The 21770-nt window shown below is 37.2% G+C and overlaps 1 protein-coding gene across 3 annotated transcripts; it reads left to right on the forward strand.

Moving 5' to 3' along the window:
* On the forward strand, window positions 1-19038 carry tmem19 (transmembrane protein 19). 3 transcript variants are annotated; one of them, NM_001016079.3, is made up of 7 exons: window positions 1-164; window positions 4178-4328; window positions 5398-5511; window positions 7383-7520; window positions 9744-9998; window positions 14260-14469; window positions 17792-18139. In NM_001016079.3, exons 2-7 carry the CDS (start codon window positions 4199-4201, stop codon window positions 17953-17955), a joined length of 1011 nt encoding a protein of 336 aa, NP_001016079.1. In that variant the 5' UTR covers window positions 1-164; window positions 4178-4198; the 3' UTR covers window positions 17956-18139. The 3 variants fall into 3 exon arrangements, with proteins under 3 accessions (NP_001016079.1, XP_031753785.1, XP_012814445.1); XM_031897925.1 differs by lacking the exon at window positions 1-164 and adding an exon at window positions 209-449 and having other exon boundaries at window positions 17792-19038; XM_012958991.3 differs by lacking the exon at window positions 1-164 and adding an exon at window positions 209-426 and having other exon boundaries at window positions 17792-19038.
* Window positions 19039-21770: the final 2732 nt, after the last annotated feature.

The raw sequence follows: 21770 nt of genomic DNA on the forward strand, positions 1-21770 counted from the left end.
CTTTTCTGTAAGCGTCCTGGCTTGGGGCATGTAGCGGATAGCATCATTCGCGCTTATTTTTCTGTTTTGTGCAACTGAGATGGATTTTAGCCTTGGGCACTTTCCATGTTTTTACCGTGACAGGAGAAATAGCTACCGCTAGCAAAATACTAGGAGAGTGCCAGGTAATTTCACGTGTTTCCTTTATCTTCCGCAGGAAGTTCAGCCTGTAACTGTGTACTGCTGCGAGAAGGCTCTATAACTGGCAGGGTGTTTGTGAAATATGCGATGTTTATGTAGCCACGTTTTATGTTCCATTACTGTGCAGAGTTGCCAAGATATACCCTAACGAGGATCCTTTCCAGCATCTGTGTAACTTCTTCTGTTTTGGCATAGCAAGGATCCCGACTAATGAATTCCTCATTTAAGATTATAAGTTCCATTTGGGTAGGGCTCTCTTTACTTTGTCGGTCAGTACATTTAAATATGTATATATCTTTCCTGTGCACAGCACTATGGAATTTAGCACTTTACAAATACGTGTTAATTTTAATGACCATTTAGATATATGATAAAAAAAAGCAGTATTAGAATATGCCAGAAGCCAGTTTTAGGGGCTCATTTAGAAATGCAGCCTCAGTTGCACAAAAATTAATGCAGTTATTGCACACATTCACCATTTATGAAAGGCAATTGAATCCAAAGATGCTCCTTGCACTTTACTTCAATTGTGTTTGGGACCAGTGCATTTGAATCTTTCACTAGTGCTTCAGTGATGCACAGGGAGCTTAGAGCTTCTGACATCTTCATGCTGGCTGTAATTTCTAAATTCCCAAATTCCCACTGCGGGCCGTGTCAAGGCACCCAGTAAATACATAGACCTCATAAAGCCTAACACTAAAAATTACACAATCTCCACTCTAAAATGTTTGATGCAATTGTGTCTGATTCATCAAGCATCCACAATTGCATATGTGTTGACATGGCAATTCAGCAATTGTACAGAATTGCATTTTGTGCACTGCACTTACACTCATAAGCCATACAGTGTCAAAAATATCAAACAGTGGGCCATCGAGATCCAAGATTCATCAAAGTGCGACAGGTCTGAATACAAAAAATTAGTATTTTTTAAAGGTTACAACTTTTGTGTATTTTCTGCAACTTTTTCACACATTTGCATCAAAAAGCGTGACAATCGTATTGTCGCGTGGAGTACGAAAGTTTCGGATTCATTCAAGCTTCAGTATCTTGACTTTCTTTGGGCCAGGTTGGAGCTGCAGAGTGCCATTGAGTCCTAAGGGAGACTTCCAAAATCATGCACAGAAGGATCAAAGTCAGAAAGGTTTTCCCGCAGTTCAGTTTATGAAAAAATCGTACTTTTCAGACATTATACGATAAGATACTATTTTTTTGTACAGTGGTGTGAAAAACTATTTGCCCCCTTCCTGATTTCTTATTCTTTTGCATGTTTGTCACACAAAATGTTTCTGATCATCAAACACATTTAACTATTAGTCAAAGATAACACAAGTAAACACAAAATGCAGTTTTTAAATGAGGGTTTTTATTATTTAGGGAGAAAAAAAATCCAAACCTACATGGCCCTGTGTGAAAAAGTAATTGCCCCCTGAACCTAATAACTGGTTGGGCCACCCTTAGCAGCAATAACTGCAATCAAGCGTTTGCGATAACTTGCAACGAGTCTTTTACAGCGCTCTGGAGGAATTTTGGCCCACTCATCTTTGCAGAATTGTTGTAATTAAGCTTTATTTGAGGGTTTTCTAGCGTGAACCGCCTTTTTAAGGTCATGCCACACCATCTCAATAGGATTCAGGTCAGGACTTTGACTAGGCCACTCCAAAGTCTTCATTTTGTTTTTCTTCAGCCATTCAGAGGTGGATTTGCTGGTGTGTTTTGGGTCATTGTCCTGCTGCAGCACCCAAGATCGCTTCAGCTTGAGTTGACGAACAGATGGCCGGACATTCTCCTACTGGATTTTTTGGTAGACAGTAGAATTCATGGTTCCATCTATCACAGCAAGCCTTCCAGGTCCTGAAGCAGCAAAACAACCCCAGACCATCACACTACCGCCACCATATTTTACTGTTGGTATGATGTTCTTTTTCTGAAATGCTGTGTTACTTTTACGCCAGATGTAACGGGACACGCACCTTCCAAAAAGTTCAACTTTTGTCTCGTCGGTCCACAAGATATTGATCTTGGCAATCATTGAGATGTTTTTTAGCAAAATTGAGACGAGCCATAATGTTCTTTTTGCTTAAAAGTGGTTTGCGCCTTGGAAATCTGCCATGCAAGCCGTTTTTGCCCAGTCTCTTTCTTATGGTGGAGTCGTGAACACTGACCTTAATTGAGGAAAGTGAGGCCTGCAGTTCTTTAGATGTTGTCCTGGGGTCTTTTGGGGCCTCTCGGATGAGTTGTCTCTGCGCTCTTGGGGTAATTTTGGTCGGCCGGCCACTCCTGGGAAGGTTCACCACTGTTCCATGTTTTTGCCATTTGTGGATAATGGCTCTCACTGTGGTTCGCTGGAGTCCCAAAGCTTTAGAAATGGCTTTATAACTTTTACCAGACTGATAGATCTCAATTACTTTTGTTCTCATTTGTTCCTGAATTTCTTTGGATCTTGGCATGATGTCTAGCTTTTGAGGTGCTTTTGGTCTACTTCTCTGTGTCAGGTAGCTCCTATTTAAGTGATTTCTTGATTGAAACAGGTGTGGCAGTAATCAGGCCTGGGGGTGACTACAGAAATTGATATTGAAATTGAAAATTGAAATTGATAAACCACAGTTAAGTTATTTTTTAACAAGGGGGCAAACACTTTTTCACACAGGGCCATGTAGATTTGGAGTTTTTTTTCTCCCTTAATAACGTAAACCTTCATTTAAAAACTGCATTTTGTGTTCAATTATGTTATCTTTGACTAATAGTTAACGGTTTTTGATGAGCAGAAACATTTAAGTGTGACAAACATGCAAAAGAATAAGAAATCAGGAAGGGGGCAAATAGTTTTTCACACCACTGTATATCTAGATACAAATTTTTCGTACTTTAAAAAGCACAATACAAAAAAATCGTATTTAATACGATTTTTTTGTATTGTGCTTTTTAAAGGTACGAAAATCGTACTTTGGTAAATCTGCCCCTTAGTTTTTACCTTTCCTTCTCCTTTAAATAAATATATTTTTTAAACATGGTTCTAAAGAAGAACTAACACTTAACTAGAGAAGAAGGGCAGAAATATTGCATATTATATTTAGGCCTTCTGTCACAGTGAAGATCTGCATTTATTGGGCTAAGCTTAGGGGCCAACTTAAATTATACTGTGTATATAGAAAATAATGTTGCAATACAAGGCTGACTAATAAATAATTCAGATTATTGTCCATGGCAGCTCTGAAACCAGCATCAGAATTAAATAAACCACAGTGAAGCATCAACTTCTATTATAGCCCACCTTTATATAATTTATTTATTTTTTTTAAACATATTGAAAGGAAACCATAACAGTCTGTCTTGTTTGCTCACTGGGACCAGCCCCCCCCCCCTCTTCCCCTTAGGCATACAAAATTGGAACCCCCTGCCCTGCTTTTTAGAAAATCTATATACCACCCACTATGGGAAAGCAGAGGGACTTAACACTTCACAATGGGAAAGGGTGAGGGAGTTTCATTACACTGTGAGCGTAAGGGTGGTGGAAACTGGTCCTAACAAGCACAAAGACAGACTATTATAGTTGTATTACAATCAATTTTATGCCTGTATGAGCTAATTTTTCCAGCATATATATCCAAAAAGACTTTTGCTGTAATACCATTATAAAAGGCATCGCATCCTTAAAGGCTATATCTTTAACATCACATAATTGATGATACACCTGGTCTGACTTTTTTATTTACTATTTCAAAAGAGCAAAGCTTCTTTGATCATATAGCTCTATTGTTAACAAGATGCGATAGTGAAGTACTATCCAGCAAATAATGCCAACACATTAACCTTTAAAAAAAAAACAGTGCATACTTCTGGGACATTACTTCTCCTTTAAGGCATATCAGCCAGTTCTATTTCCCTGTCAAATTGATTATACTTCCTCATTCATTCTTAAAATTCTTTGTTAATTTGCATGATTCTAAGCTTTATACTGCTCGGTTAAACAAGAGTATGTCATATTCATTTTTAGGTAAACTGTTGAGTCGCTCTCATGCTGTTTATTCAAGACGACGTATACAAGGAATATGTGAAAATGATGATGAATATTGTCATTTTGTGTATGATCCTCTGCATATCTTTGTCCTTCTGGATAATTTCCATCACAGCAAGTACCTACTCTGGTAAGCATTTAAGCTTTTGCACTTAACCCAAAAGCACAGCTTTCTCTGCATATACACCTTAGCCCAAATGGGAACATATTTGCTAACTTTTTCTGAACTACTTAATTTAAAGGCTTTTGTAAAGAAAATCAGTAATAGGGAAATAGCTCTTTCTATGGAACTCTACAGTGTGTACAAGATACATGTCCTTTTTTGCAGTGTCCCTTAAAAGGGATTAAGCATCATTAATATTAAAAATATTGTGCCCTCTTAGTGTTCTTGCACTTGCATCATGAGCCTTAAATGACCTCTTAAAGGAGAAGAAAAGGCTAATAAAGAGTTAATCTCAAGCTGCAGGCATACCTTCAGTTCTCTTAGTAGTGCCCTTAAGTCTCCCCATATTTCTCCTGTTCAGATGATCAGAAGCCAAACAAAGAAAAACCACTAAGCTGTTTAAAGAAAGTTCCTGTAATGCCTTACTCCTGCACCAAGAGCAAGACCGGTGTACATGCTCAGTTAGTTAGACTATGAGGAAGCTTCCTGCTGATTGGCTCAGATCCACATTCCTAACGGGAGGGGGGAGTGAGTTCTTAGCATTCTTGCGGGAGGGGGGCGCAGGAGAGAGCAGGTGTCTCTGGCAGAGGAAAACAGACACAACAATTCTTTTGACAGAGAAGTCAGTGCAGCGTTTCTGTGAGTGCTTATGGCTGTATTTACATAGACCTTTCTGTAAAAGCTTACTTAGTTTTTACCTTTCTTTCTCCTTTAAGCCTTAGTGGTCAAGTTAAAGGGGCACAATACCTCTTTGTTCAACATGAGTTAAGTGAATAGGGTTTGTGAGGAACATACTTTTTGCCTTCTGTGTAAATCACTAAAATCTGTGTTTATGTTATTATGTAGATCATTTGTGCACTATGGGTGCGTTCGCACGGAAGTTGATTAACACTCAAATGTTGGCTAATGCATTTTTAAGCCTGACCTGTGAGTGCACCAATAGGTGCGGGTGATTCACCCTATGTAAATTGTGGGGGGGAAAAGTTTGCAAGCTCCAATTTTAGAAACTCTTCTAAGGCTGTGATTTTTTTAACAGGTTCATTGCGACCAATCTCTCCATGGCGTTGGCTTGTGTCTGTGCTAACCCCAATTATTATTGTATGGCATGGTATAAAGAAGAGGAGCTTGGATAACAGTGGTGCTCTTGGAGGTATATAGTTAGTACATTTATTTCTATTCTTTCTCCATTTTGCCTGCATTGAGGTTTGCTTTTAGCATTAATTATATTTTTATTTAACACCATCTTGAACATATAACATGGCAGCATTACTTTAATATGCCAGAAAATAATGGTAAAATGGGCACAGCATGTTTTTATTTCTGCAATATTTCCTTTTTTGTTGCAGTAATAGGTGAACAGAGTTTTCTCTCTATTCTTTAATAGTGCTCATACGCAGGGAGCCTTTACACTTAACATACAGAGGAAAAAAAAGAAACAATATTTTCAGGAGCCCCTACACTTAACATACAGAGAATAAAAAAAAAATAATTTCATAAAGAAAAAAAATAATGACTAAAAAACATAAGTAGCCAAATTACTTTGTCATAGATAATGGAGCATACTAATTATATTAAAGCTAGTATGTTTTTGGTATTTGTCATGTGAATAGTGTTTTTAACACACTTAATTTGCATTGGGCATTCAATTCATAAAAAGCATGTGTCAACTAAAATTAGCCAAGATTATTATAAACAAGTTCCAGATTTAGCAGGCTATGTGTTATATAATATATTTTTTTTTATTATAGTAATAACTAACACTACCATACACCAGACTGATAAAGAGATGGCTTCAGAGAGCCAGAGTCTGTTAATAAAGTGATAATTTCTTTTGATTTCTCACTATAATTTACACTCCAAAAAAAACATCATAAGAGGAGCAAATATCAAGTTAAGACTGGATTGAAAAAAGGCCAGGTGAAAGAGACCAACCAAAGTCCCTGTGTGTGCGCCTCTCTGCTTCTTTATTACTACTTTTGCCAGCACCCAGGGCTTTTGATCTTTTATAGGGTGTGCTCCATTTGTTCCTAACTATCATCTATCTATCTATCTATCTATCTATCTATATATATATATATATATATATATATCTGTATATCTATATTGCCCTTTGCCTTGATCCACCATTTAGTGATGGGCTGGGTGCTTCCTCAGGGATCACATGACCAGAAATAATGCAACTCTAACTGTAATAGGAAGTAGTGTGGGAGCAAAAGACAGAACTCTGTTCATTAATTGGCTGATGTGGCCTAGCATGTATGTGTGCCTTGGCTTGTTTGTGTGCACTGTGAATGCAATGATCCTAGGAGGCGGCCCTTAATTATTAAAATGGCAATTTTCTATTTAGGAGTACCCAATAGCATATTCTACTAAAAAAGTATATTTTTGTGAAAGTGGTTTATTTAGCTGAAGCAGGGTTTTATATATGAGCTTGTTTATGCAATATATTGTTATAGAGACATACATTGTTTCAGGGTATCGTGTCCTAAAACATCTATAATGTTTAAAGGAAAAACTTTTGGTATTTTAAATATCCACTGAACCATAGTGTATGTTTAATATAAATTATAATTATTAGTATTAGTGCCTGCACATTACACAGCACTTATATATAACAATAATTTATATGAAAGGGATTTTACCATAATTTAACAAACAAGAGTTACAGAATAAATATAGTATGATAGGGTTTATAAACTGAGGGATCATAAGCTGATCAAAATTGTTGGCCTAATCAGAACTTTTAGCCAATTAACTATATATTCTTTTGTTTGGCATAATAAAGGACTGATTTAAGAACCATAAAGTATCTGTTTTGGCAGATAATGCGATTTTGTTCTTTAATTTGCTTGAGTTTTCTGGCACTGATTTGCGTTTTCTTTTTTTTTTTTTGTGCAGGAGAGGGTTTTTTTTTTGAAATTTTATTTTTTTTAGGTAAAAAGCTCACTAGATTGCTTCTTTCCAATTTTAATTTAGATTTTACAGGATGCTACTAATACATGTCTAAAATTTGTTTTGCAGGGCTGCTGGTAGGATTCATCCTCACTATAGCCAATTATAGCTTTTTCTCAGCCTTGCTGACTTTCTTCTTCATTTCCTCTAAACTCACTAAATGGAAAGGTGAAGTTAAGAAATGCTATGACTCAGAATATAAAGAAGGTAACTTTATTTCTCCTTCCATAATAGCAAAGCAGAGTCTACAAATACAGTAATTTTGCTGATTTTAGACTTGAACTCAAGATAATTTTCAAACTTATATTGTACTGGTAATCCTATATACCTATATTGAGCAACTGCAAAGTATGAGATAGGTACATATCGTTTGTATATGTCGAATTGTACAATAAAGTTAAACAAAACAACTTAACAACAATGGTGTCTTATTTCCCTACTGTGTGATGTACAGTGCTAGGTTGGTTTCACAGTGAACTGTATTAATGAGATTCACCATGGTGCAATCTTGACTAAAGCACTTACATAAGGAGAAGCCATCAATCAATTTAGCCCAAATATAAAGTGAGAAAAAATGGTTTAGGCAGATCCCACTTGGCGTTAGCTTTTCTGGCATACATACAAAGTATGGAGAGTAAAGTGAGCTGCACCTTCTAGGTGACGGCTCCTCCACTTGATTGAGCAACAGTACCATGGGGGTCCATAGTGAGCGGAATGTCTATTTTAACTGCATTACCTGCTCTCAGAATGACTAGTCTTGAGGTGAGGCTATGTCCACACCATATGTAAAAAGACTGCTGGAGAGTTGGCTATGGTTTGTCTTATGTATGAGTACATGAGTTTGTCTTAAGGAGAGTGTAGACTAGGGGTTTTCTTATGTAAACATGAGGGGTAAGGTATACCCAGTACAAATAGTTAAGGTAAAGGTAGAATCCAAAATATCTTCCCATTTCTCTACTGTGATGTTGGGTATATCCGGCTATCATTTTGTACATAGTTTACTTAGAGAACCACTCCCTGCCTATACCAGTTGTGCTTGAAATTGTAATAAAGGTTTTTACGTATGGTCCCAAATTGGGCCTCAGTTGCATGCTTCAGTTTGTAGTTATCTGAAGAACAGGGAGATTTTTTTGTTTAAGGTCCTGATGGGCAGAAATTTACCATCCACTATAACACTGGTAAGGTATTTATATTGTGTTCATAAGTGTGAATCTGTTATTTTGCTTAAGTGTTGTAGGTGGGGTTTGCCTTATAGTGGGGTATAGCCTGAGCAATACTATTGTAGTCTAGGGTAAAATTGAAGTGTGGTATGCAAGGCCCTTACTGTGGCTCTCAGAGAAGCTTGTGTAAGAGGTACCAATATAGAGTAATCGTGTTGATGGAAGCGCATGGAATTAGAGAAAAACAAAAGTAAAACTAGTGCAATAAGTACAAAACTTTCTTTGTGACTAAAACGCTAAAAGATTTTTAGCGTTCTAATTTGGTGCAAAATGTGCAAATATATTAAGTGAATCGAACAATCAAAAATACTTATACATCAGCCCAATGCAATGTATCACACCCACACGATGTGTCCAAAGTAAATGCTCACCAGATTTGATTAAAATAAGAGCATCTAGAGAAGTCAATTCGGCTATTGATTGCAGTGTATCCTTAGTCCTCAGAGTATATGGAATGAAGAGGAATAGAAAATAGTATAAAATTGTTTAATATATAAAATAAAGCCCCTGCACAATGCAGGCTACTTACAGTGTGAAGCAGTATATCAGACACAACAAAAAGCCCAACGCGTTTCGCGTGCTCACGGCACGCTTCCTCAGGAGCAAATAAGCCCACCATCAATCCCCCCTGACTATTTATACCCCCCCCCCTATTTATATCCCCCCCTGGGTCTCCACCCATTGTTAACCTTTTGTTTGTCTGGGTGCATTTGGTGAAATAGCAATTACAGCGTTTAGCCTCAGTCCACTGGCTAACATAAAATCAGGGTTCTACTGTCACTTGCTTTTAATAAGTAGCCTTCAATACCAGTCATGCATTCAGTGTCACTTGTTAAAAGTATTACAAAAAAATATATATTTAACCATTCTGTAACAAGCATCTAGCTAAAGGAACTTATTTAAATTTCTTCTGTCTGTATGGTCCTAACTATGATTTCTTTATTAAAGTCTATAACATTATGTACTGCCTGAGATGTACCAATAAAATTTCTTTTGTCAACAAAGAAAAAAAAGTTCCTTGCTGCAGTAAAAGTGTTTCTGTGATTTTGTACCAGTATCCCATCCCAACTTTTTGTGTCTTGAGATTTTAGGAATCTGTATCTTAACAATTTCTTGGGGATACATGTTTGACAGCCTGTTACTAATTAAACCCATTTTTTTTAATTCACATAACTGTGCTTGGTGTAAACCTTCTTTTTTTTTATTTTAGGAGGACAAAGGAATTGGGTTCAAGTGTTCTGCAATGGTGGCCTTCCTGCTGAATTAGCTCTGCTCTACATGATAGAAAATGGACCTGGAGAAATACCAATAGATTTTTCCAAAGAGTACACTGCATCTTGGATGTGTTTATCCCTCCTGGGTGCTCTTGCAAGCTCTGCTGGAGATACATGGGCTTCTGAGATAGGACCAGTACTTAGCAAAAGTTCCCCTAGATTAATAACAACCTGGGAAAAGGTACCAGTTGGTAAGTTGCTCTCACCAATCAATTTATTTTTTTTACACCTCACTAGGACAAATCCATTGCATTTTCTCTTTATTAGCAGTTCATGGAACTGTCTATGAAGATTTTCATTCATCCAGGTCATGGTATATCTAGTATAAATAAATCAAAAGCAACTGGACTTGCTAGGTAATCATTGAAGACGTTTCACTACTCATCCGAGCAGCTTCTTCAGTTCATCTGACTGGTATGGGAAGTCCTCAGCATATATACTCTTCGACTAATCCAATCACAATGGCACTTTGTAACTCTTCAGAGAGGTGACATCTGAAACTCAGAGGTGTAAATGCTGTGGAGTTACTTTGAAAGGATTACCTAAGTATCATGCAACTCTTTAAAACAGATGTTACTTGTTAGAGTTGCATGAATGGATGTGTAAAGAATTCTGAAACTGCTGGGGTACAGATGTTAGAACAGCATTGTATGTAGCAGATGTAGTATGTATGTAGTATGGTGTTGAAGTCCCCTGCCTCTGTTTAGGGATGGTTTCTCCACTTTAACATGAATGGCCTGGATGAATGAAAATCTTTATAGACATAGCAGCAGAACGAAACTCAGTCCTAACCAAGTATGTTAATCGCTAGATATGTGCCTTAACACCACATACTTCAAATACAAGGACCAATTTTACAGGCAAAAACATGGCTGTGCAATAGGTTCACCAGTTTCTCCCATTGTAGCAAACTTGTATATGGAGGAAGTGGAAAGGAAGGGTCTACTCACATTCAATGGAACTACACCAAGTCACTGGTTGAGGTATGTAAATGACACTTGGGTTAAAATCAGATCCAACGAAGTGGCAGCTTTTTCAGAACACATTAACTCAGTGGACAATAACATCAAGTTCACGAGGGAGGATGTCCATGAGAACAAACTTGCTTTTTTGGACTGTTTGATATCCATCCAAGAGGGGGGTAACTTGAAAACAGAAGTATACAGGAAACCCACTCATACGGATCAATATTTGTTGTCACCATCCACTGGAACACAAACCGGGTGTCATTAGAACTCTACCCCACAGGGCGGAAAGTGTGACAACCGATACAGAGTCCAAGGACAAGGAATGCGAACATCTCAGAGGAGCACTGAAAGCTTGTGGCTACCCAGACTGAGCTTTTGTCAAAACAACAGCAACTAAGCCCAACAGGAACACCAAAAGGAATAACCGTCCCGAGACAGAGAGAAGGCGCAATATAGTCATCCCATATGACGTAGGAGGAGTGTCAGAGAAACTCAGGAGAATTTTCAACAAACACCACATCCCTGTGTTTTTCAAACCTAGCAACACACTGAGACAAAAACTTGTACACCCAAAGGATCCAACACCAAAGCAAAGCAAAACAAAGCAATGTTGTGTACCCAGTCCAGTGTAGCGAGGAGTGCACTGACCTTTACATTGGTGAGACAAAGCAACTGCTTTCCAAGTGAATGGCTCAACATAGGAGGGCGAACACTACAGGCCAGGATTCTGCTGTATTTCTACACGTAAAAGACAAGAGACAACGTCCAAATTTTGGAGAAAGAAGACCGCATGTTAAAGTGGAGAAACCATCCCTAAACAGAGGCGGGGGACTTCGACACCATCTGTCTGCTACATACAATGCTGTTATAAGATCTGTACCCCGGCAGTTTCAGAACTCTTCACACATCCATTCATGCAACTCTAACACCTGTTTTGAAGAGTTGCATGATACTTTGGTAATCCTTTCAAAGTAACTCCACAGCCATTCACACCTCTGTGAGTTTCAGATGTCACCTCTCTGAAGAGTTACAAAGTGCCATTGTGATTGGATTAGTGGAAGAGTATATATGCTGAGGACTTCCCATACCAGTCAGTTGAACTGAAGAAGCTGCTCGTCTTCAATGATTACCTAACAAGTCCAGTTGCTTTAGATTTATTTATATTAGATAGTTCATGGAACTCTACTTTTCAATCTTTTTGTAAAGCCTTGATTTTTATCCTTTGTATAAAACTGTTCAATATCAAGCTGCCTTTTACAGAGGAGTGAGAAGGTCATGGTTGTAAAGCATAGCATTGTGGCTTACAAAATTGCATGTTTGTCCTAGATAGAACAAGACCTGACAATTATCCTGCATGATATCCCAAGCCTTGATCTCAGAAACAACATAAATGTATTGATTAACTTGTCTGGTACAGTACATGTACATAATTTTCTGGGCAGCAACAGTGTTATTTTGCCAAAGAAATGATTCATGCTACAGGTGTAGGAAAGAATTACATTTTACCTCTCTTTATGAACACTTAATTACTACTTATTTTTTGTGGCATACAAAAGCTTGTGGTAAGCCAAAGCCAGTGCTTTTGACACACCATCAGAATGTATAGTGAGCATGATAGGATATGTATAAGGATCTATAATTTATTTAAAATGTGGGAATAAGCACAGATATGTATGATGCCTTTTTGTCATTATGATATTGCAACGTAAATGGCAATGTAAAACTGTTATGTGTGCATTGTCAACAGTTTTGCCTCTTTTTGACATTTCTAAAGTAAAGCCATTAAAAAGAAAAAGTATCTACTTACGAGGAGCTATGGTTCCTGTCATGTCTCTGCACCAAAAGCATTGATCAGTTCATGTTTTGGCTAATATTATAACACACACAGGTTGAGATGGCAGTGAAGGGTAAGTATCCACACCTGTGGTCTTGTATGACTTAACTAGTACATGTGCATAACTAGTCAATGAGTTTCTTAGCTCTCGAGAAACCTTTGTGTATATCATCCGGGACTGTCACAGGATCTGTAAACAAAAGTATTTTAACTTTATAAATTAGGAAAAGGATATAGTAACATAGTAAGTTAGGTTGAAAAAAGACGTACGTCCATCAGGTTCAACATTAATGCCTATATATAACCTGCCTACCTGCTAGTCGATCCAGAGGAAGGCAAAAAAAAAAAAAAACATTTGAAGCCTCTCTATTTTGCCCTCTGATTAAGATGTGGAAAATTAGTTGTTCTATCAGATAGACCAGAAAAATTTCAGACACCAATACAAGAAATATTTGTCAGGATGCAAAGAAAAACCCACTTTGACTAAAAAACAGGTTTCTCTGAAACAAAGTGGTGCAGCAGTTTTAGTATGCACAAAAAGGTAAAGCATTAAAAAATAAATGGCCTGAATAATAGCGTTGCCGAAAAGATAAAAAAGCCAGAATTGAACTTCATGGTTGCAAAGGTTATCTTTGGAAAGCAGTCAAAAAGGCCTATGAAGAGAAGCATACCATTCCTTCCATGAAGTATTGAGGTGAATCTTTGTTGTTTAGGGGTGGGAGATGAGCTACAGTGGCACAGCGAACTGAGTAAAATTCGAAAGATTTGCATTTATCAGCCTTGAAGCTGCTCATGGGATGCATATGGACTTTTCAACATGACAGTGATCAGAAACATAAGAGTTCAGGGGCTGCAGCAGAAAAAAAGAATATTCTGGAGCAGCTATCACAGTCTCTTGAACTCGGCATCATTGAGCCAGTAGGGAGATCTCAAACATACAATTCATTCTAGACAACCAGAGAACTTAAAGAACCTAGAGGCTTTATGCCAGGAAAAATGCACAGCTTTTACCGCATGACTATTACAAAACTGCAAGGGGACAATACATATTAAAAGCTATGGGTATGCAAACATTTGAAAGCTTTGTTTTGCTTCGGCTGTTTGATTATTGTTCTATTCTGTGATGCCTAATAGTTTAAATTGAAACACATTTAAATAAAAGAAGTGTTTTCTTAAAAATATTCCATATCTTATAAATTCTGCAAACTTATGACCAGCAATTTAAGTCTCATTCTGAGGTGGAACATACTATTCCAGTACAGGTATTGGATCTGTTATCCAGAATGCTTATAACTTAAATCTGCTAAACATAATTTAAATATTGAATAAACCCAATAGGCTTGTTCTGCCCCCAATAAGGGGTAATTATATCTTAGTTGGGATCAAATACAAGATACTGTTTTATTATTACAGAGAAAAAGAAAATCGTTTATAAAAATTTGAATTATTTGCTTATAATGGAGTCTATGGGAGATGGCCTTTCCGTAATTCAGAAAGGGTTTCTGGGTAAGGGATCCCATACCTGTATTATAATTTAACTAAATATTTGAGTGGCAAGCATTTTAATACCATGGGGCAAATATACTTGCTACATGTAGACATCTCTATGATTTCTATGTATTCATGTTTTTTTTTTTTTTTCTTTTGTAGGAACCAATGGAGGTGTTACTCCAGTAGGTCTTATTTCAAGCCTTCTTGGTGGCACAAGTGTAGGTGTAGCATATTTTGTTACACAACTTATTTTTGTACCTGATTTGGAAATCGCAGCCCCTCAGTGGCCCATCGTCATATATGGTGGAATGGCTGGTTTACTTGGGTCTTTAATAGACTCCTATCTAGGAGCTATAATGCAATATTCAGGTATATTTAAAACCTCTTTCCATATTTGCCATAGGTTATTTTAATACAGACCAAGAATATATATTATTTTTATAGTCATTTAATTTTATGCTGATTGGGTGGCTTAATTTAATCGGCATAATTTTCCTGTCTGTGAGAATGCATTTTAATTTAGCTTCCCCAGCAGAATCCTGCATTGAAATTAATTTTTCAAAAGCGCAAAGACATTTTATTTTTTTTTTTTTATTTAATTTTGAAATTTCACATGGGGCTAGCCCTATTCTTTATTTCCCAGGGCGCCACAGCCATGTGATCTGTGCCCTGATAAACTTATACTGATACTGATAAACAGTCACACTTTACTGCTGAGCTGCAAGTTGGAGTGATATTACCCCCTCCCTTTCCCCCCAGCAGCCTATCAGCAGAAAAATGGGAAGGTAGCAAGATAGCAGCTTCCAGTAGATATCAGAATAGCACTCAATAGTAATAAATCCAAGTCTGGCTTGGGACTCCTCCAGTTACATGGGGGTAGAAGAAACAATAGGTTATCTGAAAGTTCTAATGTGAAGCAGTGGCCCCTTCTGAACGCTCAGACTCGGACATTATGCACTGAGATGACTGCCTACACACCAATATTACAACTTAAAATAAATACATATGCTGGTGCAAGGGTAAAATTTTAAAGGTTGAATCAATGTTGGGTGCCAAAATGTTAGCCCCCCCCCCCCGGTGATTGTAATCACTTACCTTATACCCCGGGCTGGTGCTCCTATTAGCAAAAAACTGTGCCAGCCCTGGGTCCAAGCAGGCGAGTGATCCTCTTCAGTCTTTCTTCTCACCGGCTGCGCATGAGCAGTAGAGTGAAAAGCAGCACTTTAACAAAAATCACTGTGAAACAAGAAGAAAGGAAGAGGAGTGCTCACCTGCATGTACCCCGGGCTGGTGGGATTTTCTGTTAATTGGAGCACCAGTCTGCGGTATCAGGCAAGTGATTACGATCACTGGGGGGGGTGCCTTACCTTCTCTCTAAGCTGACTTCACTCTTACAAATGTAAGACCCTACTCTAGGTTCCAGGGGGCCACTTTAAGATTTCAGGTTGATCCTTTTATTGCAGAGTAGTCAAAATCCTTTGTGGTGGGTATTTACCTTTTAGTACAGTTTGAAATGGTGGGATTTTACATGATATTTTTGGTTCTGGACTGCTTGCTTTTCCTGTGATCATGTAACAGATGTCTTCACAAGTTGAAGCAAAAGCCTGGGCTGTTGCTTTTTTACTATCCTATACTTCCCAGTATCTGGGAAGCCATATTTGCACCTGGAAATTAAGGGATCAATCACACTTAAAGTACATGGGTTACATATTGCCCTTCTTGACAAATTAAACCGTCCCCTGTCCATTATTAGCATGATTGGTCAGACTTAAGCAGACTTAAGTTATGGAGATCCAAATTACAGAAAGATCCCTTATCTGAAAAACCCCAGGTCTCAAGCATTCTGGATAACCAGTCCCATACCTGTATTCATAATCAGAGATTTGTAAATGCAGGGTTTCCTTTTTTATCATGAACTAACTGGCAAAATGTAAGGGTCTTCCACATAGAAACAATTCTACCCAAAGTAAAAATATAGTGGACAACTTTCCAAAAAACATTGATTGAAGATTTTCAGTTATTTGTATTTTAAACCATTAAGTGGGGGTGCCTTTGTCTGTATAAATTTTGTTTATTGGTGAGCACAACTTTCCCTATTTTACTATAAAGAAGCAGTGGCTAGCTTCTGTATACTATAGTTTCATCATTCCCACCTAAAGTCAGGTGATCCCAGTAGTGACCAATATGGGAGTTTTAACTTTGAATAGCAGGTTGTAGGTAAACCTTAGTCCCAATGAATAATGTATACTGAAGCCATAGAATTGTTAATCAGGTGAAAGTGAGTGTAAGACTGGCCAGACTTTGGCATAGCTTGAATATATTGCAATCTATGGACAAACAATCACTGTGTTGTTAAAAGGGGAGGACATTTTTTAGTAGCTCAATGTACACTATATCTTAATGTCCTTCTTATATTTATAATGGATGAGTACAGATGATCTCTTTGTCTAGGTGCTAATCAACAAAACTGTAGTACTACTGCAGCCTCACCTTAAGCATAAAGCCACTTGCCATCTGCCATTATTGGAACACAAAAGTTGGCAGGACCATAGTGATTATGGTGTAACACGAGTGGGTACCATGCTAAGCAGGTGGTCATTTACCCCAGTTTTTCAACCTTGGCATCATAAGTTTGATCAAACTTTTTATTGGTTTAGTTGCCAATTTCTGCTCTCATTTCAGCTCTTCTGTGTCTTGTTTGAAGATGGGTTCCCAAAATCTTACCCCATATTAATGATATGGGCTAAGCAATTTATACAGAGGTAGAATTATGCTTGCATCCTTTCTGACTTATTAGCTTATGTAACCTTTGCCTGGCACTGGGTGATCAAGTAAAATATATCTAATCTTTCTACATTCTTTCTATGACTTATTTACCTCAGTATAGTTGCATGACTTTATCCACAGTGAACTTCCATTTCTCTGCCCTTTCCTTTAAGTATTTCTGTAGTAGGCAAATGTTGCTCTGATTAAACTTCATTACAAAGCTTTAAGCAGGCCTTATTAATAGGATTATCTGCAGTTAAAGCTAGCAGTTCTATAACTGTATAAAGAACAATATTACAGATAGCAAATGCTGTTTTTTCCTAGACCCACTTATAATAACTCTATCTGTTATTTAGTTTTCTGTTTTAATTCAGTGCATTAGTCTTTGATGTGGTTCAGTATAACATCTAAATATATTACAGCAGCAAATTGATCTTAATCTAGTTTCAGTCCTATTAATTAACTCCTTATAGAAGGTAATCAGATTAATTTTGTGTGCAAGATTGTTAATAAATCAATAAATGTTGAGTCTAAAATAATTTTATTGTCATTTATTTCTTTATAATTTCCACAATGTCTAGCTATTTGGGTCTATAAATTATTATAAAAACTAGCTGTGATGTTGCTGTTTTGTGAAAGATACATGCACAACAGGTGTAATAATACATTTCGGCAACTTGAGAAACTACCATGGGGAATGGAATATCTCACAACTGTCTTAAATTGCTGACTTTTTATAATGCTTTCTATACGTTAATATTAGTGCTAATATTAGGCCAACATAACATCTGTAAACATAAGCATGCAAATGTAAGAAAGCAAATTGCATTGAAAAAGTTATGTTAAATTGTGTTTCCACATTATTCCCAAATCATAGACCTACCAACATTCTTTTCATTCCTTCCTGTTTTTTTTTTTATTGTAGGTTATGATGAAAGCACTGGTAAGATTGTTAATCACCCAACAAAAGAGGCAAAATTCATTTGTGGGAAGCCGATATTGGACAATAATGCAGTGAATCTGTTCTCATCAATTCTAATTGCTCTGCTGCTTCCAACTGCTGCTTGGAGTTTTTGGCCAAGACTTTGAAAAGTTGGGAAACTATTATTTTCTAATTGTTGAAAAATACATATTGTACAGCAGGCTTGCACTTAATTATTGATGTTTTGTTTTATTGTAGCAGTTATTGTGTAGAGTTTTAAAGATGTAAACAAATACACTTTTAAAATATAGATGGTTCGGTTAAAATTATTAAATTTTTTCCCCCAAAAAAGATTTTCTTTAACTTCACTTAATGGAATTTTGATATCTCCCTAATTGCAGAGTGCTTGGAGATTATGAGTTTTAGCACTTTATTTGTGTATAAAGAACAAGATAAGGATTATGAATTAGGAGAATTTTGGACCATGAAGTATACATAGTTGATAATGCACTAAAAATGATGTAATAGAGATTTACTTAAAGACACAGTTATAAAAATTCAAAAATTCTTTTACACCTTTTTTTTTTTTTGGTGCATCTCACATGTAAATTGTCAGAAATGTTTTTCCTAACTGATTATTTGTTGCTTAAAGGTTGTGTGAGTGTGAAAGGGGCTGAACATATTTCCTCACATTGGGCTTATTTTCCATTGCTTGCCACAGTTTAAGTGAAATTCTGCCACTCTATTGCTTTTTATGGGTTTTCTAAAGGAATATTGGTCAGTTGGTGAACTCCCCTTTTAAAAATTACAAATCAAAGGAGCATTGCAGAGCCCTAGTGTCACTTTGTGGAAGGTTTAGAAAGACCTTAGTAGTAAAGCAACTTGATAATTCTTGACGCCTGAGAATCCTTGACAAAGTGGAGTGATGGAAACATTTCTAGTTAAAGGGAATGTTCACCTTTCGGCTGAAACACTTACTTTTGCAAAGTATATTGCCAGCTAACTGTACTATGCACTTCTGTGTCATATAAACCATTTTACAAGGTAAATAAGCTTAGCAGCGATCACTTTCAGATGCTCGATGCTCATCGTATAGTCTCAGTCAGTGGAAGAAGGGGAGGGGCTACAGTACTCCAGCAAAGTGAGTTACATGGTTGCGTCAGAGCCCATCCCCTGCTCTTTCTTCCTCCTGATCGTTGCGCAACTGACAAAATTAGAGCACTCTAGAGTAAACTACCGATATATAAAAAGGGATAAAAAAAAAAAGTGTGTCAACAGCATAACAAAGGTGAGTTGCCATTGTGTGACTCCGCGCATGCGCAAACACAATGCGCAAAAAGCAACTTCTACCACAATTGCACATAGATTGCCATGACGTACGGGGTGGCTGCCTGCAAGGTAAGGGGGTCGGTGACCCCCTCTTTCAGAAGCTGCTCACATTGTACCTACATTAGAAATCATAAAGTTTAGCATTGAATATTTTAAAGACTTTACATTTTTTGATAATGGATGTATATTGCATAAATGTTCCAAATGGGACTTATAATTTAACTAATACAAGTTTTGTAAAGGTGAACATCCCCTTTAAACACACACTGCTGTGGCCGTTGGATTCTCAAGTTTTTTGTTAGGAAATGTTCCATACACTTCTATAATTTGTTAATTTGCTGTACAATGAAATGTGTTTCAAAGGACTAAAACTTAGTTATAAGCCAAAAATCGCTTGCCAAAAATCGCGCCATACGTCTACTACCTGTGCCTGCACCTGAATGAGTGAAATACGCTCGGGTACAGGCACATGTAGCCGAAGATATGAAGTCTCGCGTTTTTTTGGCGGATATCGGCTACTTGTGCCTGCACCCGAGCATATTTAATTCATTCGGGTGCAGGCGCAGGTAGGAGGCGTATGGTACTATTTTCGGCAAGCAATTAACTCCACGTCTGGCATTAGCCTAAAATGCTTGGGACCTGGGGTGTATGGATAAGAAATCTTTCCTTAATTTGGATCCCCATACCTTAAGTCTGCTGAATAACATTTAAACATCAGGTGAACCCAATAGGATTGGATTTTGCCACCAATATGGATTCATGCAGCATAGTTAGGATTGAGTGCAAGCTACTGTTTTATTATTGAAGAGAAAAAGGAAATAATTTTTAAAATGATATGCTTAAAATGCACTCTAAGGATGCGTGGCAAATTTTGTTGCTGTTTTTTATACTGCGTATTAAATCTGCCCCTTAATGTGCAAAAATATTATCTAACCTGTACAACCAACAGCAAATCTACCTAGAACAATAAGCTAAAATAGTTTGTGAACACTGGTACATATTTACCATAAAAAACATTTTGCTTGTTGCTGCAAAAGGTAGCTCTAAAATATTCAATTGTGCTAACAGCATATTTAATTTCTTTAAGATTTTTTTGTTACATAAAACAGTATTACAATAAAAAAAAAATTTTTTTTTTTTTTTTTTACTTTCAGTGCTTAGAAATAAAAATATTCTGGGAACAAAACTTAAATATATTAGTTTTTAGTATTATTTAGTAAAATTAGAAAGTCTGACAAGGAACCAAATACACTTCTTTAAATTGACGTGCACTCCAAACACCAATGGCTGTGGTTAAAAAGAACCCTTATCCTCCTTAGAATTATGAAATAAAGCTTCTTTTTAACCGAAGCCATTTGGTGTTCATAGTGCGCATCCGTTCAAGAAAGTGTGCCTTTGATCTCTGGGTCCCCCCTTGCTATGGGTCTGGGGCACTGGATCAGTGGTGAGTGGACATCAGGAGGTTTAGTTAATTTTTATATTGATAAGGAGTGAGAGACTCCCCCCAGGTGAAGGGTCTGGGGCAAGGACCCCGGTCCAATAAGACAGAGCATTGAGCAAGTTTTATAGATAAAAATAACACCAAGCTTACATTTTTGGCAGCGTGGGGGAGGAGAAAGTAGAATCTCTAAAAGTGACTTTGAGCAAGTCGATTGTTAAAAGTTGTTATAGTAAGGAACCAAATACCTTTGCAGGGCTCTGTATGTATAAAGCATTATCTGCTTTCATTTTTCATATGTTGCTAGTAGTATTTTGAGATGTCCCAGCAAAACCTTTCCAGCAAGTTTAAAAACTGATGCATTAGCACTCTGTATTTAAATATTCTGCATTCTTGGTAATATGTGATAATTTATTCTGTATGTGAACTACTTACAATGCTACAATGGTGATCTGTAGTTACACTTCACAGCCTGAAACCTGTTGGATAATAATCTTGCAAATATATTATTGCACTAACAATGTTGATTATTGCTTTTCCACTTAACAGCAGTACAGAGTGCTATCATCACTGCTGTTTGAAGTGGCAATGCAAACACCTGGTATTAGTTTAAGCTTGATAAAAATCAAGCATTTTATTCTGCTGTTATATAATATGGTCATGTAGACTACTATTACTTTAAAGACTTTAAAAGACAAGTCATGTCGGACTTTACTGGGGGGTGCCAATGTGTTAGGTGCCCCCAGTTATAATTATCACTTACCCTGGACCAGTGCTCCTGTTCACTGAATAGTGCACTGGCCGTTGTACTATGCCTTAAGTGCTGCTCTACCATCTCTGTTGATGTACCTGTGATCCCCTTTCCTGTTCTGCACAGCCCGCATGTGCAGTAGAGAAAATATCCAAAGTTAAAGTTAGGATTATTGCTCTGCTGTGCATTATACAGGACAGAGCAGAAGTTTGCTGGGACATTTGCAGAGATATCAAGGGATAGTACCCCATACCTCAGTACTCATTTGCAAAAACCACTCTAGGGTAAGCAGTTATATTCAGTGGGCGTGCCAAACATTGGCAACCCCCAGTGTACTTGACATGTACTTAAAATGTCTTTTTTTTTTTTTTTTTTAAACTAGTGTGGCAAATCCTCAGCTGTGTAGATCAATAAAGCACCCTATGCAGAATGATTTAATGTGTATTTATAGCAGTGTCATTTTG

This window comes from Xenopus tropicalis, chromosome 3 (genome assembly GCF_000004195.4).
Source record: "Xenopus tropicalis strain Nigerian chromosome 3, UCB_Xtro_10.0, whole genome shotgun sequence".
Lineage (NCBI taxonomy): Eukaryota > Metazoa > Chordata > Amphibia > Anura > Pipidae > Xenopus > Xenopus tropicalis.